This window comes from Oncorhynchus masou, chromosome 9, assembly GCF_036934945.1.
Source record: "Oncorhynchus masou masou isolate Uvic2021 chromosome 9, UVic_Omas_1.1, whole genome shotgun sequence".
NCBI lineage: Eukaryota > Metazoa > Chordata > Actinopteri > Salmoniformes > Salmonidae > Oncorhynchus > Oncorhynchus masou.
Window position 1 is genome coordinate 86,395,068 of NC_088220.1, and position 19,286 is coordinate 86,414,353.

Genomic DNA, 19,286 nt, shown 5'->3' on the forward strand with positions numbered 1-19,286 from the left:
GTTGCGTTTATATTTTTGTTCAGTGCAGATTGTAGTTGTTCCCAGTTCATGATGTATTTTATATGCTATAGCAAGGGAATGGAACTTGCATGGTATGATAATGGAGGCAAGGCCTATTGTAGATATTGCAATATAGTTTATAATGAACTCATTTAAGTTATGTATTATTTCACATCAATATTGGACATTACACCATTTTCTCAAAGCAACCAAGTCCAACATATATGTTATCGGCAGCACCATGTGTAACTAATGGACAGGTAACGTAGATATACTGTAACTACGGTAGTCACCCTGTCTCACTTCTCAGACGTGTTTCCATGGGAGCGATCAGGTGCACCGAGGACTGGAGTCGCCGACGCCAAAAGGTGTAGGCTATATTTGCGCCTGTAAATATAAGCATCAACAACATAATAGGATTACAGAACGGAGGCTAAGGACCACGAGCAGGATATTATAGACTTTTAGCTAAAACGGGAATGACGAGTTACTGGGTAACCAAGGAACCGCTGTTGGTAGGGCGCCCAGCGTTAGTCCCAACGAAGTGGAAACGAGAACCACTCTGTTGAATGACTCGGTCTACCGGAGAGAACCGCGCGTTAACAACGGCAATCGAAGTCAGCCTATAATTGGAAATTAAGTAGAAAGCAGTAAAGCGGGAAATACTTAATATACCTGCGCCTAAAGACGTCATGGGTGCGATCATGTTCGCGTGGATGTACATATAATTTGGTCTAAAGACCGTTTGGCGCTCCGAGTCAACACAGGCAGCAGTGAGTACATATAGTGATTGTCGTGAGTAGGATGTACATTTCTCTGAAATAACAAGCTCAAAAGAAGTGTAGTTCCTCCTGTAGGACCTCAGTGAAACGACAGATCTGAAGGCTACGGTATTCAGAATATCAGTTTTTAAAAGTGTTTTGTGTGTGACAGGTCACATTCCTTACCTGTCTGATGGAGAAGTATGACAAGCTGGCCAAGATTGGAGAGGGTTCATACGGTGTGGTGTTTAAATGCAGACACAGAGAATCCGGACAGATAGTCGCCATCAAGAAGTTTGTTGAGTCAGAGGATGACCCAGTCATCAGGAAGATAGCACTGAGGGAGATACGCATGCTGAAGGTAGGAGAGATACACACCAGGCTCTTAAACACACACACACAGACACACACACACACACACACACACACACACACACACACACACACACACACACACACACACACACACACACACACACACACACAGACACAGACACAGACACAGACACGCACACACAGATACAGACAGACACACACACACACACACACACACACACACACACACACACACACACACACACACACACACACACACACACACACACACACACACACACACACACACACACACACACACACACACACACACACACACACACACACACACACACACACACACACACAGACACAGACACAGACACAGACACGCACACACAGATACAGACACACACACACACACACACACACACACACACACACACACACACACACACACACACACACACACACACACACACACACACACACACACACACACACACACACACACACACACACACACACACCACACACAGACGGACAGCACCCTCTCACCACCCACTGTGTTCATCCCTGCAGCAGCTGAAGCATGTGAACCTGGTTAACCTCCTGGAGGTTTTCAGAAGGAAGAGACGTCTCCACCTGGTCTTTGAGTTCTGTGAGCAGACCGTCCTGAACGAGCTGGACCGACACCCCCGTGGGTACGTTAACTCTTATCACCCTGTCATGACTCCCTAACCCCGTGGGTACGTTAACTCTTATCACCCTGTCATGACTCCCTAACCCCGTGGGTACGTTAACTCTTATCACCCTGTCATGACTCCCTAACCCCGCACACGTTAACTCTTATCACCCTGTCATGACTCCCTAACCCCGTGGGTACGTTAACTCTTATCACCCTGTCATGACTCCCTAACCCCGTGGGTACGTTAACTCTTATCACCCTGTCATGACTCCCTATCCCCGTGGGTACGTTGACTCTTATCACCCTGTCATGACTCCCTATCCCCGTGGGTACGTTGACTCTTATCACCCTGTCATGACTCCCTATCCCCGTGGGTACGTTAACTCTTATCACCCTGTCATGACTCCCTATCCCCGTGGGTACGTTAACTCTTATCACCCTGTCATGACTCCCTAACCCCGTGGGTACGTTAACTCTTATCACCCTGTCATGACTCCCTATACCCGTGGAGTACGTTAACTCTTATCACCCTGTCATGACTCCCTAACCCCGTGGGTACGTTAACTCTTATCACCCTGTCATGACTCCCTAACCCTGTGGGTACGTTAACTCTTATCACCCTGTCATGACTCCCTAACCCCGTGGGTATGTTAACTCTTATCACCCTGTCATGACTCCCTAACCCCGTGGGTACGTTAACTCTTATCACCCTCTTATGACTCCCTATCCCCGTGGGTACGTTGACTCTTATCACCCTGTCATGACTCCCTAACCCTGTGGGTACGTTGACTCTTATCACCCTGTCATGACTCCCTATCCCCGTGGGTACGTTGACTCTTATCACCCTGTCATGACTCCCTAACCCCGTGGGTACGTTAACTCTTATCACCCTGTCATGACTCCCTAACCCCGTGGGTACGTTAACTCTTATCACCCTGTCATGACTCCCTATCCCCGTGGGTACGTTGACTCTTATCACCCTGTCATGACTCCCTATCCCCGTGGGTACGTTGACTCTTATCACCCTGTCATGACTCCCTATCCCCGTGGGTACGTTAACTCTTATCACCCTGTCATGACTCCCTATCCCCGTGGGTACGTTAACTCTTATCACCCTGTCATGACTCCCTAACCCGTGGGTACGTTAACTCTTATCACCCTGTCATGACTCCCTATCCCCGTGGGTACGTTAACTCTTATCACCCTGTCATGACTCCCTAACCCCGTGGGTACGTTAACTCTTATCACCCTGTCATGACTCCCTAACCCCGTGGGTACGTTAACTCTTATCACCCTGTCATGACTCCCTAACCCCGTGGGTATGTTAACTCTTATCACCCTGTCATGACTCCCTAACCCCGTGGGTACGTTGACTCTTATCACCCTGTCATGACTCCCTATCCCCGTGGGCACGTTGACTCTTATCACCCTGTCATGACTCCCTATCCCCGTGGGTACGTTAACTCTTATCACCCTTTCATGACTCCCTATCCCCGTGGGTACGTTAACTCTTATCACCCTGTCATGACTCCCTAACCCCGTGGGTACGTTAACTCTTATCACCCTGTCATGACTCCCTATACCCGTGGGTACGTTAACTCTTATCACCCTGTCATGACTCCCTAACCCGTGGGTACGTTAACTCTTATCACCCTGTCATGACTCCCTAACCCCGTGGGTATGTTAACTCTTATCACCCTGTCATGACTCCCTAACCCCGTGGGTATGTTAACTCTTATCACCCTGTCATGACTCCCTAACCCCGTGGGTACGTTAACTCTTATCACCCTCTTATGACTCCCTATCCCCGTGGGTACGTTGACTCTTATCACCCTGTCATGACTCCCTAACCCTGTGGGTACGTTGACTCTTATCACCCTGTCATGACTCCCTATCCCCGTGGGTACGTTGACTCTTATCACCCTGTCATGACTCCCTAACCCCGTGGGTACGTTAACTCTTATCACCCTGTCATGACTCCCTAACCCCGTGGGTACGTTAACTCTTATCACCCTGTCATGACTCCCTATCCCCGTGGGTACGTTGACTCTTATCACCCTGTCATGACTCCCTATCCCCGTGGGTACGTTGACTCTTATCACCCTGTCATGACTCCCTATCCCCGTGGGTACGTTAACTCTTATCACCCTTTCATGACTCCCTATCCCCGTGGGTACGTTAACTCTTATCACCCTGTCATGACTCCCTAACCCCGTGGGTACGTTAACTCTTATCACCCTGTCATGACTCCCTATACCCGTGGGTACGTTAACTCTTATCACCCTGTCATGACTCCCTAACCCCGTGGGTACGTTAACTCTTATCACCCTGTCATGACTCCCTAACCCCGTGGGTACGTTAACTCTTATCACCCTGTCATGACTCCCTAACCCCGTGGGTATGTTAACTCTTATCACCCTGTCATGACTCCCTAACCCCGTGGGTACGTTAACTCTTATCACCCTCTTATGACTCCCTATCCCCGTGGGTACGTTGACTCTTATCACCCTGTCATGACTCCCTAACCCTGTGGGTACGTTGACTCTTATCACCCTGTCATGACTCCCTATCCCCGTGGGTACGTTAACTCTTATCACCCTGTAATGACTTCCCTAACCCCGTGGGCACGTTAACTCGTATCACCCTGTCATGACTCTTTCGGGCCCAACCCCAACTCAGCTGCTAAAATAAACATGTGATGTCCTTTGTGTTGGTCTAACTCTCTCACTCTCAGGGGCTCTATGACTGATCACCAAGATCATCTTTCCTGTTTCATTTAGTGACTCCTCACGTCATACACTTTGCCTGGTGGTTAGTCTGACCACTAGGATGGACAGAATGAGGTAGGGGTTGGGAGAGATAGGGGGACAGACAGAATGAGGTAGGGGTTGGGAGAGATAGGGGGACAGAGCGAATGAGGTTGGGTTTGGGAGAGATAGTGGGACAGACAGAATGAGGTAGGGGTTGGGAGAGATAGGGGAACAGAGAGAAGGGTAGGGGAGGGAGAGATAGGGGGACAGAGAGAAAGAGAGGGCGAGGGAGAGATAGGGGGACAGACAGAATGAGGTAGGGGTTGTGAGAGATAGGGGGACAGAGAGAATGAGGTAGGGGTTGGGAGAGATAGGGGTACAGAGAGAATGAGGTAGGGGTTGGGAGAGCTAGGGGGACAGAGAGAATGAGGTAGGGGTTGGGAGAGCTAGGGGGACAGAGAGAAAGAGAGGGATAGGGGGACAGAGAGAATGAGGTAGGGGTTGGGAGAGATAGGGGGACAGAGAGAATGAGGTAGGGGTTGGGAGAGATAGGGGTACAGAGAGAATGAGGTAGGGGTTGGGAGAGCTAGGGGGACAGAGAGAATGAGGTAGGGGTTGGGAGAGCTAGGGGGACAGTGAGAAAAAGGGGGAGGGAGAGATAGGGGGACAGAGAGAAAGAGAGGGGTTGGGAGAGATAGGGGGACAGACAGAATGAGGCAGGGGGAGGAGAGATAGGGGGACAGACAGAATGAGGTAGGGGTTGTGAGAGATAGGGGGACAGACAGAATGAGGTAGGGGTTGGGAGAGATAGGGGGACAGAGAGAAAAAGGGGGAGGGAGAGATAGGGGGACAGAGAGAAAGAGAGGGGTTGGGAGAGATAGGGGGACAGACAGAATGAGGTAGGGGGAGGGAGAGATAGGGGGACAGACAAAATGAGGTAGGGGTTGTGAGAGATAGGGGGACAGACAGAATGAGGTAGGGGTTGGGAGAGATAGGGTAACAGAGAGAAGGGTAGGGGGAGGGAGAGATAGGGGGACAGAGAGAAAGAGAGGGGAGGGAGAGATAGGGGGACAGACAAAATGAGGTAGGGGTTGTGAGAGATAGGGGGACAGAGAGAATGAGGTAGGGGTTGGGAGAGATAGGGGGACAGACAAAATGAGGTAGGGGTTGTGAGAGATAGGGGGACAGAGAGAATGAGGTAGGGGTTGGGAGAGATAGGGGGACAGAGAGAATGAGGTAGGGGTTGGGAGAGCTAGGGGGACAGAGAGAATGAGGTAGGGGTTGGGAGAGCTAGGGGGACAGAGAGAATGAGGTAGGGGTTGGGAGAGCTAGGGGGACAGAGAGAATGAGGTAGGGGTTGGGAGAGCTAGGGGGACAGTGAGAAGAGAGGGGGAGGGAGAGATAGGGGGACAGAGAGAAAGAGAGGGGGAGGGAGAGATAGGGGGACAGACAGAATGAGGGAGGGGGAGGGAGAGATAGGGGGACAGACAGAATGAGGTAGGGGTTGGGAGAGATAGGGGACAGACAGAATGAGGGAGGGGGAGGGAGAGATAGGGGGACAGACAGAATGAGGTAGGGGGTGGGGAAGTGGGGAGAAGGGGGACATAGAAAGAGAGGGAGAAGGAAAGATAGGGGACAGACAGAATGAGGTAGGGGGTGGGGAAGTGGGGAGAAGGGGGACATAGAAAGAGAGGGAGAAGGAAAGATAGGGGACAGACAGAATGAGGTAGGGGTGGGGAAGTGGGGAGAAGGGGGACATAGAAAGAGAGGGAGAAGGAAAGATAGGGGACAGACAGAATGAGGTAGGGGGTGGGGAAGTGGGGAGAAGGGGGACATAGAAAGAGAGGGAGAAGGAAAGATAGGGGACAGACAGAATGAGGTAGGGGGTGGGGAAGTGGGGAGAAGGGGGACATAGAAAGAGAGGGAGAAGGAAAGATAGGGGACAGACAGAATGAGGTAGGGGGTGGGGAAGTGGGGAGAAGGGGGACATAGAAAGAGAGGGAGAAGGAAAGATAGGGGACAGACAGAATGAGGTAGGGGGTGGGGAAGTGGGGAGAAGGGGGACATAGAAAGAGAGGGAGAAGGAAAGATAGGGGACAGACAGAATGAGGTAGGGGGTGGGGAAGTGGGGAGAAGGGGGACATAGAAAGAGAGGGAGAAGGAAAGATAGGGGACAGACAGAATGAGGTAGGGGGAGGGGAAGTGGGGAGAAGGGGGACATAGAAAGAGAGGGAGAAGGAAAGATAGGGGACAGACAGAAAGAGGTAGGGGGAGGGGAAGTGGGGAGAAGGGGGACATAGAAAGAGAGGGAGAAGGAAAGATAGGGGACAGACAGAATGAGGTAGGGGGAGGGAGAGATAGGGGACAGACAGAATGAGGTAGGGGGAGGGAGAGATAGGGGGACAGACAGAATGAGGGAGGGGGAGGGAGAGATAGGGGACAGACAGAATGAGGTAGGGGGAGGGAGAGATAGGGGACAGACAGAATGAGGTAGGGGGAGGGAGAGATAGGGGGACAGACAGAATGAGGTAGGGGGAGGGAGAGATAGGGGGACAGAGAGAAAGAGAGGGGAGGGAGAGATAGGGGGACAGACAGAATGAGGTAGGGGAGGGAGAGATAGGGGACAGACAGAATGAGGTAGGGGGAGGGAGAGATAGGGGGACAGACAGAATGAGGTAGGGGGGAGGGAGAGATAGGGGACAGACAGAATGAGGTAGGGGGAGGGAGAGATAGGGGGACAGAGAGAAAGAGAGGGGAGGGAGAGATGGGGACAGAGAGAAAGAGAGGGGAGGGAGAGATAGGGGACAGACAGAATGAGGTAGGGGGAGGGAGAGATAGGGGGACAGAGAGAAAGAGAGGGGAGGGAGAGATAGGGGACAGACAGAATGAGGTAGGGGTTGGGAGAGCTAGGGGGACAGTGAGAAAGAGATGGATATGGGGACAGAGAGAAAGAGAGGGATATGGGGACAGAGAGAAAGAGAGGGATAGGGGGACAGTGAGAAAGAGAGAGCTAGGGGGACAGAGAGAAAGAGAGAGATAGGGGGACAGAGAGAAAGAGAGGGATAGGGGGACAGAGAGAAAGAGAGGGATAGGGGGACAGAGAGAAAGAGAGGGATAGGGGGACAGAGAGGAGGAACAGCGTCTGAACTATGTGGTGGGAGACCGTTGCTAAGAGACACTAAAGACAGAGAACGTTAGAAGAAAAAGTATTGTGTCAGCATACTTTAATTGACACACACACACACACACACACACACACACACACACACACACACACACACACACACACACACACACACACACACACACACACACACACACACACACACACACACACACACACACACACACACACACACACACACACACACACACACACACACACACACACACACACACACACACACACACACACGCTTTTACAGAAGTGAAAAGTAATATAGATGTCAATAAAGCTATGATACAAAATAACTCAAAAGTTAAAAATAAATCCTTTCCAGCACGCAGACAGAAGTATTTGGTATTTTATTGGGATCCCCATTAGCTGTTCCAATAGCAGCAGCTACTCTTCCTGGGGTCCAACACAAAACATGACACGTAATACAGAATGACATTAAACAAGAACAGAACGTTGTGTTTGTGGCAGAAGTTGACGGCCTGCAGCGTCTGCCACACTATCCTCTTCAGTTGAACCCCAGGGACCCTGGAGGAGACCAGGACACAACGGGATGTATCATAGAACACACAGAGACCCCTCTACCCCACACACTCTCCGTTCCCAAGACAAAGGGCAGTGTGTGTATTATGTTAGGAGAAAGCTTCCTCCCTCGCTGCCTCACTACAGGTCCTTTACCCAGAATGCCATGCAGCAGAAACTCAAGCCGCCCCTGAAAACAAAAGCTGTGGTTGCTAGGGGCGACATGCATACAGTTGCCCGGGTGATAGAGAACTGTTTAAAGCAGCAGTCCGTTTGGATGTAACGAGAAAGGACTTGAGAACATAACAATGTCACAATGATTATAATGAGGATTATTATGATGATTTTACAGTAGCATTACATATCATGATGATTTTACAGTAGCCTTACATATCATGATGATTTTACAGTAGCATTACATTACATTTACATTTAAGTCATTTAGCAGACGCTCTTATCCAGAGCGACTTACAAATTGGTGAATTCACCTTCTGACATCAGTGGAACAGCCACTTTACAATAGTGCATCTAAATCATTTAAGGGGGGGTGAGAAGGATTGCTTTATCCTATCCTAGGTATTCCTTGAAGAGGTGGGGTTTCAGGTGTCTCCGGAAGGTGGTGATTGACTCCGCTGTCCTGGCGTCGTGAGGGAGTTTGTTCCACCATTGGGGGCCAGAGCAGCGAACAGTTTTGACTGGGCTGAGCGGGAACTGTACTTCCTCAGTGGTAGGGAGGCGAGCAGGCCAGAGGTGGATGAACGCAGTGCCCTTGTTTGGGTGTAGGGCCTGATCAGAGCCTGGAGGTACTGCGGTGCCGTTCCCCTCACAGCTCCGTAGGCAAGCACCATGGTCTTGTAGCGGATGCGAGCTTCAACTGGAAGCCAGTGGAGAGAGCGGAGGAGTGGGGTGACGTGAGAGAACTTGGGAAGGTTGAACACCAGACGGGCTGCGGCGTTCTGGATGAGTTGTAGGGGTTTAATGGCACAGGCAGGGAGCCCAGCCAACAGCGAGTTGCAGTAATCCAGACGGGAGATGACAAGTGCCTGGATTAGGACCTGCGCCGCTTCCTGTGTGAGGCAGGGGCGTACTCTGCGGATGTTGTAGAGCATGAACCTACAGGAACGGGCCACCGCCTTGATGTTAGTTGAGAACGACAGGGTGTTGTCCAGGATCACGCCAAGGTTCTTAGCGCTCTGGGAGGAGGAAACAATGGAGTTGTCAACCGTGATGGCGAGATCATGGAACGGGCAGTCCTTCCCCGGGAGGAAGAGCAGCTCCGTCTTGCCGAGGTTCAGCTTGAGGTGGTGATCCGTCATCCACACTGATATGTCTGCCAGACATGCAGAGATGCGATTCGCCACCTGGTCATCAGAAGGGGGAAAGGAGAAGATTAATTGTGTGTCATCTGCATAGCAATGATAGGAGAGACCATGTGAGGTTATGACAGAGCCAAGTGACTTGGTGTATAGCGAGAATAGGAGAGGGCCTAGAACAGAGCCCTGGGGACACCAGTGGTGAGAGCGCGTGGCGAGGAGACAGATTCTCGCCACGCCACCTGGTAGGAGCGACCTGTCAGGTAGGACGCAATCCAAGCGTGGGCCGCACCGGAGATGCCCAACTCGGAGAGGGTGGAGAGGAGGATCTGATGGTTCACAGTGTCGAAGGCAGCCGATAGGTCTAGAAGGATGAGAGCAGAGGAGAGAGAGTTAGCTTTAGCAGTGCGGAGCGCCTCCGTGATACAGAGAAGAGCAGTCTCAGTTGAATGACTAGTCTTGAAACCTGACTGATTTGGATCAAGAAGGTCATTCTGAGAGAGATAGCGGGAGAGCTGGCCAAGGACGGCACGTTCAAGAGTTTTGGAGAGAAAAGAAAGAAGGGATACTGGTCTGTAGTTGTTGACATCGGAGGGATCGAGTGTAGGTTTTTTCAGAAGGGGTGCAACTCTCGCTCTCTTGAAGACGGAAGGGACGTAGCCAGCGGTCAGGGATGAGTTGATGAGCGAGGTGAGGTAAGGGAGAAGGTCTCCGGAAATGGTCTGGAGAAGAGAGGAGGGGATAGGGTCAAGCGGGCAGGTTGTTGGGCGGCCGGCCGTCACAAGAAGCGAGATTTCATCTGGAGAGAGAGGGGAGAAAGAGGTCAGAGCACAGGGTAGGGCAGTGTGAGCAGAACCAGCGGTGTCGTTTGACTTAGCAAACGAGGATCGGATGTCGTCGACCTTCTTTTCAAAATGGTTGACGAAGTCATCTGCAGAAAGGGAGGAGGGGGGAGGGGGAGGAGGATTCAGGAGGGAGGAGAAGGTGGCAAAGAGCTTCCTAGGGTTAGAGGCAGATGCTTGGAATTTAGAGTGGAAGAAAGTGGCTTTAGCAGCAGAGACAGAGGAGGAAAATGTAGAGAGGAGGGAGTGAAAGGATGCCAGGTCCGCAGGGAGGCGAGTTTTCCTCCATTTCCGCTCGGCTGCCCGGAGCACTGTTCTGTGAGCTCGCAATGAGTCGTCGAGCCACGGAGCGGGAGGGGAGGACCGAGCCGGCCTGGAGGATAGGGGACATAGAGAGTCAAAGGATGCAGAAAGGGAAGAGAGGAGGGTTGAGGAGGCAGAATCAGGAGATAGGTTGGAGAAGGTATGAGCAGAGGGAAGAGATGATAGGATGGAAGAGGAGAGAGTAGCGGGGGAGAGAGAGCGAAGGTTGGGACGGCGCGATACATATCATGATGATTTTACAGTAGCATTACATATCATGATGATTTTACAGTAGCATTACATATCATGATGATTTTACAGTAGCCTTACATATCATGATGATTTTACAGTAGCATTACATATCATGATGATTTTACAGTAGCATTACATATCATGATGATTATTGTGATGATTTTACGGTAGCATTACATATCATGATGATTTTACAGTAGCATTACATATCATGATGATTTTACAGTAGCATTACATATCATGATGATTATTGTGATGATTTTACGGTAGCATTACATATCATGATGATTTTACAGTAGCATTACATATCATGATGATTTTACAGTAGCATTACATATCATGATGATTTTACAGTAGCATTACATATCATGATGATTATTGTGATGATTTTACGGTAGCATTACATATCATAATGATTATTGTGATGATTTTACAGTAGCATTACATATCATGATGATTACAGTTGAAGTCGGAAGTTTACATACACCTGAGCCAAATACATTGAAACTAAGTTTTTCACAATTCCCGACATTTAATCCAAGTTAAAATTCTCTGTCTGAGGTCAGTTAGGATCACCACTTTACTTTAGGAATGTGAAATGACAGAATAATAGTAGAGATAATTATTTATTTCAGCTTTTATTTCTTTCATCACATTCCCAGTGAATCAGAAGTTTACATACAGTCAATTAGTATTTGGTAGCATTGCCTTTAAATTGTTTAACTTGGGTCAAATGTTTCAGGTAGCCTTCCACGAGCTTCCCACAATAAGTTGGGTGAATTTTGGCCCATTTCTCCTGACAGAGCTGGTGTAACTGAGTCAGGTATGTAGGCCTCCTTGCTCCCACACGCTTTTCCAGTTCAACCCACACATTTTCTATAGGATTGTGGTCAGGGCTTTGTGACTCCAATACCTTGACTTTGTTGTCTTTAAGCCTTTTTGCCACAACTTTGGAAGTATGCTTGGGGTCATTGTCCATTTGGAAGACGCATTTGCGGCCAAGCTTTAACTTCCTGACTGATGTCTTGAGATGTTGCTTCAATATATCCACATAATTTGCCATCCTCATGATGCCATCTATTTTGTGAAGTGCACCAGTCCCTCCTGCAGCAAAGCACCCCCCACAACATGATGCTGCCACCCCGTGATTCACGCTTGGGATGGTGTTCTTCAGCTTGCAAGCCTCCCCCTTTTCCTCCAAACATAACGATGGTCATTATGGCCAAATAGTTATCTTTTTGTTTCATTAGACCGGAGGACATTTCTCCAAAAAGTACGATCTTTGTCCCCATGTGCAGTTGCAAACCGTAGTCTGGCTTTTTTATGGAGGTTTTGGAGCATTGGCTTCTTCCTTGCTGAGCGGCCTTTCAGGTTATGTCAATATAGGACTCGTTTTACTGTGTATATAGATACTTTGTACCTGCGTCCTCCAGCATCTTCACAAGGTCCTTTGCTGCTGTTCTGGGATTGATTTGCACTTTTCGCTCCAAAGTACGTTCATCTTGAGCAGACAGAACGCGTCTCCTTCCTGAGCGGTATGACGGCTGCGTGGTCCCATGGTGTTTATACTTGCGTACTATTGTTTGTACAGATGAACGTGGTACCTTCAGGCGTTTGGAAATTGCTCCCAAGGATGAACCAGACTTGTGGAGGTCAACAATTTATATTCTGAGGTCTTGGCGGATTTCTTTGATTTTCCCATGACGCCAAGCAAAGAGGCACTGAGTTGGAAGGTAGGCCTTGAAATACATCCACAGGTACACCTGCAATTGACTCAAATGATGTCAACTAGCCTATCAGAAGCTTCTAAAGCCATGATATCATTTTCTGGAATTTTCCAAGCTGTTTAAAGGCACAGTCAACTTAGTGTATGTAAACTTCTGACCCACTGGAATTGTGATACAGTGAATTATAAGTGAAATAATCTGTCTGTAAACAATTGTTGGAAAAATTACTTGTGTCAATCACAAAGTAGATGTTCTAACCCACTTTCCAAAACTATAGTTTGTTAACAAAAAAATGTGTTTTGTTTTAATGACTCCAACCTAAGTGTATGTAAACTTCCGACTTCAACTGTATGTGTTTCTGAACTATTGTCAACAACTAAGTATCCCTCTATAACCTCTGACCTCTGTATGTTCTATGAAACATCCCGTTATGTCCTGGTCTCCTCCAGGGTCCCTGAGGTTCAACTGAAGAGGATAGTGTGGCAGACGCTGCAGGCCGTCAACTTCTGCCACAAACACAACGTTAGTTTCAGCTAATTCTTACTTCTAATGTCTGTGTGCTAGAAAGGTTATCTTTTTAACTTTTGAGTTATTTTGTTTCATAGCTTTATTGACATCTATATTACTTTTCAGTTCTGTAATTGTGTGTGTGTGTGCGTGTGTGTGTGTGTGTGTGTTGCAGTGTATTCATCGGGATGTGAAGCCAGAGAACATCCTCCTCACCAAGACAGGAGTCATCAAACTCTGTGACTTTGGATTCGCCAGGATCCTCAGTAGGTCACACACACACACACACACACACACACACACACACACACACACACACACACACACACACACACACACACACCACGGCCCGTGAGTACGTTTGTGTGTGCTTAGCGTTCTATGTTTCTCTAATGATTAATTCATCAAGGAACCTAAAGATATCATCTGCTGTTCTGGTCTCCTCACTTCCACAGCAGGGAAGTATAGGGAGGAGAGAAGAGGAGAAGAACCAGCCAGTCAACCTGTTAAACAGTCAGCCAATTGGCTAGCCAGTCAGCCAGCTAGCCAGTCAGCCAGCTAGGCAGTCAGCCAATCAGCTAGCCAGTCAGCTGTTCAGTCAGTTAGCCAGTCAGCTAGTCAGCTATCCAGCCAGTTAGCCAATCAGTCAGCCAGTCAGTCAGCCAGCTAGCCAGTCAGTCTCTCTCTCTCTCCCTCTCTCTCTCTCTCGGATCCCCCTAGTACGTTCAGTCAGCTAGCCAGTCAGTCAGTCAGCCAGCTATTCAGCCAGTCAGTCAGTGAGTCAGAAACTTCCAGCCTCTCTCTCTCTCTCTCTCTCTCTCTCTCTCTCTCTCTCTCTCTCTCTCTCTCGCTCTCTCTCTCTCTCTCTCTCTCTCTCTCTCTCTCGGATCCCCCTAGTACTGTTGCTCGTTCTGTTCACCAGTTCATGACGTCACCGGCCTTCTAGGCTTCACTGAACTGGATTCATTATCACCAACCCCGTCTGTCAAATCAACCCGTGTGTTTTCCCTTTAAATTCCCTGTGTACCCTAGCCCTTCACTCCCATTAGCTTTGATTGATTCCGGAGCTGCTGTGCATTAGCTGCCACTGCATTAGGCATCCCTTTGGTTCTCCTAGAGTCACCCATTCTAGTTCAAGCCCTGGATAATCGTCCAATAGGGACAGAGCTCGTACATCACATTTTTGTTCCTGTTTCTTTGCTGACCCAGGACAATCATTCAGAACAGATCACCTTCTTCATTATAAACAGCCCCACGCACCCCATTGTTTTAGGTCTCCCCTGGTTGAGTTTGCATAACCCGGTTATTTCCTGGTCCGAGAGGAGACAGCTGGGTTGGTCGCAGGAGTGTCAGGGGAGGTGTCTCACAGTGTCTGTCAATACCACTACAGCTCCTCCCTTCGCACCTGGGACTGTACCATCGACCTGTTGTCTGACGCAGCCCTCCCGAGAGGACATGTCTGTCCCCTCTCCTGAGACCAAGGCCATGGAGACCTGTGTACAGGAGAACATCCAGCAGGGTTTTATCCGTCCCTCTAAGTCACCAGCCTCCTCAAGATGATTTTTTTTTGTTCAGAAGAAAGATGGGAGACTGCGCCCCTGCATTGATTATCGAACAGTCCAGCGATTCCTGGGGTTCGTCAAACTCCTTTCGGAGGGTCATCCGGAGCTTCAGCACGGTGGTCGCACCTCTTACCTCCCTGCTGAGAGGAGGTCCCCAGCAGCTTTGTTGGACGGCGAAGGCGGAGGGGGCGTTTGACACGCTGAAGGCACGTTTCACCACTGCTCCCGTGTTGGCATATCCCGACCCCTAACTCTCCTTCATCGTCGAGGTAGGAGTCGGGGCATTGTTATCCCAGTGCACTGGAACCCCTGCATAGCAGCGGCCCTGCGCTTTCTACTCCAATCTAGTGAGCCCCGCCCAGAAGAACTACGACGTAGGGGTCCGGGAACTCTTGGCGGTCAAGAAGGCTCTGAAGGCGTGGAGGCACTGGCTGGAGGGATCCAAACACCCTTTCCTGGTGTGGACAGACCACCGCACCGCAGTACATCAGACTAAACCCAAGACAGACCAGGTGGGCTCTATTCTTCGCCAGGTGCCAATTCACAATTTCCTATAAGCCAGTCTCGAAGAATGTGAAGGCGAACGCCCTGTCTCGCCTCTATGACGCAGAGGAGAGGCAGGAAGAGGAGACCTCCATCATCCCTCCGTTCCGCATCATCGCGCCAGTGGTGTGGGATGTGGATGCCGACATACGGCAGGCCCTGCGTACAGAACCAGCACCTGCACAGTGCCCGGAAAATCGCACCTACGTTCCCACAGGTGTGCGGGACCGCCTCCTTTCCTGGGCACACACGGCGCCAGTGTCGGGTCATCCTGGGATTGGCCGTACCATCACCTGCCTAACAGAGAAGTACTGGTCACTCACCTTGGCTAGGGACATCCGGGGTTACGTCTCTTCCAGCTCCATCTGTGCTCAGTCTAAGACACCCAGACACCTCCCTAATGGAAAGCGTCTTCCCCTGCCGGGTTCTACAACGACCCTCTCGGTGGACTTTGTCACTGACCTTCCCCCCTCCGAGGGGAATACTACCATTCTCGTTGTAATGGACTGTTTTTCCAAAGCTTGTCATCTCCTTCCTCTGCCTGGGCTTCTGTCGGCCATGCAAACCACGGAGGCTCTTTGTATGCACGTCTCCCAGGTACTACAGTATCCCGGAGGATATTGTGTCAGACCATGGCCCTCAGTTCATCTCAAGGCATTTATGGAACGCCTGGGGGTCACGGTCAGTCTCGCCTCCGGGTAACATCCTCAACCTAATGGGGAGGTGGAGAGGGTCAATCAGGAGGTGGGCAGGTTCCTGAGGTGTTACTGTCGGGACCGGCCGGGAGAGTGGACGGATTTTCTACCTTGGGCAGAGTACGCGCAGAATTCCCTCCACCAATCCTCTACTGCATGTCTGCATGTTGGGGCTCCTGCGGTGGACGAGTGGTTTCGGCGTGCTGAGGAGATCTGGAACGCTGCACACACTCATCTCCAGCGGGCCGTGTGACGGCACAAGGAACAGGCCAACTACCACGGAAAAAATGTGTAAAATAATTTCTCCAGGCGACCGGGTCTGGCTCTCCACCCGGAACCCACCCCACTTGCCCAGCCGGAGGGTTGGCCTGTGGTTTGTGGGGTCGTTTAAGGTCCTGAGGAGGGTTAACTTTTTACGGGCAGGTCCGGTGTAATTGCAGAGCGAGAAATTCAAACTACAGAATAATAAATATTTAACATTCATGAAAATACAAGTGTCATACATCAAAATAAAGCTTAACTTCTTGTTAATCCAGCCGCTGTGTCAGATTTCAAAAAGGCTTTACGGCGAAAGCACACCATGCGATTATCTGAGGACAGCGCCCTGCATACAAATGAATAAAAAACATTTTTTCAATCAGGCAGTTGCGACACGAAAGTCAGAAATAGCGATATAAAAAATGCCTTACCTTTGATGATCTTCTTCTGTTGGCACTCCAAAAGGTCCCTTATACATCACAAATGGTAATTTTGTTCGATAAAGTCCTTAATTTATATCCATAAAAACTCAGTTTAGCTGGTGCGCTTCAGGCAATAATCCATCGGTTTCCCCCTTCAAAATGCATACAAAATGAATCACAAACGTTACCAATAAACTTATCCAAACAAGTCAAACAACGTTTATAATCAAACCTTAGGTACCCTAATACGCAAATAAAATACACAATTTAAGACGGTGAAAAGTATGTTCATTACCGGAGATAAATAACAAAGAACAGTCTTTCATCCACGCGCTTGGAAACACTACAGCCAAAATGGGAGCCACTGAAAAAAACTACAACTTCTAGCTCATTTTTCCAAAAACCAGCATGAAACTCTTTCTAGAGACTGCTGACATCTGGGAACTGCAATCTGGGAGGACTTCACCTTATAATAAAGGTGACAGCCATTGAAAACAGTGGTAGGCTGAATTATTTTTTTGGGGTGGTGGGGGGGGTTTGTCCTTGGGGTTTCGCCTGTCATAACAGTTCTGTTATACATATTAGCCTCTGGACATTGAGGGAGGTCTGGCGTACTCGGTCCGTGAGGTCCTGGATTCGAGGCATTGGGGAGGGGGGTGTCTCCAGCACTTCATTGACTGGGAGGGGTACGGCCCAGAAGAGCGGTGCTGGGTTTATGCGGTGGACATCTTGGACGCTTCGCTGATTTTCACCTTCGCCGCCCGGACCGACCAACACCGTGCCCCTGTGGTCGCTCCCGAGGCCGCTGTCATCCCGCTTCGGTGGCGGGGGGGGGGGGGGGTGTACTGTCACGGATCCCCCTGGTACTGCTGCTTGTTCCGGGGGTCGACGTCACCGGCTTCACTGAACTGGATTCTTTGTCATCAACCCCGGACTGTCTTGTCTGATTAGGCACACCTGGTTCCCATTTCCCCGTTAAGTATGTTATATATGTGCCCTCTGTTCCCCATTTGTCCTTGTCGGTTATTGTTCCCATGTCCGTTGGTTGTGTGAGTACCTATGCGTTCTTTCAGCTTCTGTGCTGCGCGTTTTGCGGGTCCCGTGTCGTTCTATGAGGGTTACCCTCGTTCTTTTCTTTGGGTACATCCCAGTGTTTTTGTTTACGTGTTTGTTTGGGGCGTATTAAAAACCCCTATTATGTTTTCCTGCAGCCGTCTACTAATCCTTTATACCGCGTGACACTCTGTGTGTAATGTACATGTTATTCAATGTCTCTCTCTCTCTCTCTCTCTCTCTCTCTCTCTCTCTCTCTCTCTCTCTCTCTCTCTGTGTGTAATGTACATGTTATTCAATGTCTCTCTCTCTCTCTCGCTCTATGTGTGTAATGTACATGTTATTCAATGTCTCTCTCTCTCTCTCTCTCTGTGTGTAATGTACATGTTATTCAATGTCTCTCTCTCTCTCTCTGTGTGTAATGTACATGTTATTCAATGTCTCTCTCTCTCTCGCGCTCGCTCTCTCTCGCTCATGTTATTCAATGTCTCTCTCTCTCTCTCTCTCGCTCATGTTATTCAATGTCTCTCTCTCTCTCATGTTATTCAATGTCTACCACTCTCTCTTGCTCTCTCAGTGTAATTTACATGTTATTCAATGTCTCTCTCTCTCTCGCTGTGTAATGTACTGTACATGTTATTCAATGTCTCTATCTCTCTCACTGTGTAATGTACTGTACATGTTATTCAATGTCTCTCTCTCTCTCTCGCTGTGTAATGTACTGTACATGTTATTCAATGTCTCTATCTCGCTGTGTAATGTACTGTACATGTTATTCAATGTCTCTCTCTGTGTTCAGCGGGGCCAGGTGATGACTATACAGACTATGTGGCTACTCGGTGGTACCGGGCTCCAGAGCTCCTGGTGGGTGATACTCAGTATGGAGCCCCGGTGGACCTCTGGGCGCTGGGCTGTGTATTCGCTGAGCTACTCCATGGAAACCCTCTCTGGCCTGGACGCTCTGACGTTGACCAGCTCTACCTCATCAGAAGCACTCTAGGTACACATGTGAGAAGGGGCCAATCTATTGTCAAGGTTAATTTTCCAAACGACACACTGTTTGTTGTTTTTGCTTTATGTTGCCTGCTACCTGTGATAACCTCCGTTCTGACCACATCAGGTGACCTGATCCCTCGTCACCAGCAGGTGTTCAGATCCAACGCGTTCTTCAGTGGAGTCAGCATCCCCGAGCCTGACACCACGGTACCTAACTATTACTATATTTATATACTATTAATATATATATATTTATTTATATACAGTACCAGTCAACATTTTGGACTCACCTATTCATTCAAGGGGTTTTCCTTTATTTTTACTAATTTCTACATTGCAGAATAATCGCGAAGACATCAAAACTTTGAAATAACAAATATGGAATCATGTAGTAACCAAAAAAGTGTTAAACAACTCGAAAAAATATATGAGATTCTTCAAAGTAGCCACCCTTTGCCTTGATGACTGCTTTGCACACTCTTGGCATTACCTCAACCATCTTCATGAGGTTGTCAACTCGAATGCATTTCAATTAACAGGTGTCCATTGTTAAAAGTTCTTCTTAATGCGTTTTAGCCAATCAGGTGTGTTGTGAAAAGGTG

General features: G+C 49.1%; 1 protein-coding gene across 1 annotated transcript in view; it reads left to right on the top strand.

Annotated features, from left to right (window-relative positions):
- The first annotated feature begins 310 nt into the window (after positions 1 to 310).
- Positions 311 to 19,286, top strand: part of LOC135545344 (cyclin-dependent kinase-like 1) — a 35,255-nt gene continuing 16,279 nt past the window's right edge. Inside the window, exons 1-7 of the mRNA XM_064972958.1 lie at positions 311 to 773; positions 934 to 1,122; positions 1,659 to 1,780; positions 13,098 to 13,170; positions 13,331 to 13,421; positions 18,488 to 18,688; positions 18,809 to 18,891. Of these exons, the coding sequence (XP_064829030.1) occupies positions 955 to 1,122; positions 1,659 to 1,780; positions 13,098 to 13,170; positions 13,331 to 13,421; positions 18,488 to 18,688; positions 18,809 to 18,891 (738 nt within the window). The 5' untranslated portion in view covers positions 311 to 773; positions 934 to 954. The remainder of the gene's footprint in view (positions 774 to 933; positions 1,123 to 1,658; positions 1,781 to 13,097; positions 13,171 to 13,330; positions 13,422 to 18,487; positions 18,689 to 18,808; positions 18,892 to 19,286) is intronic.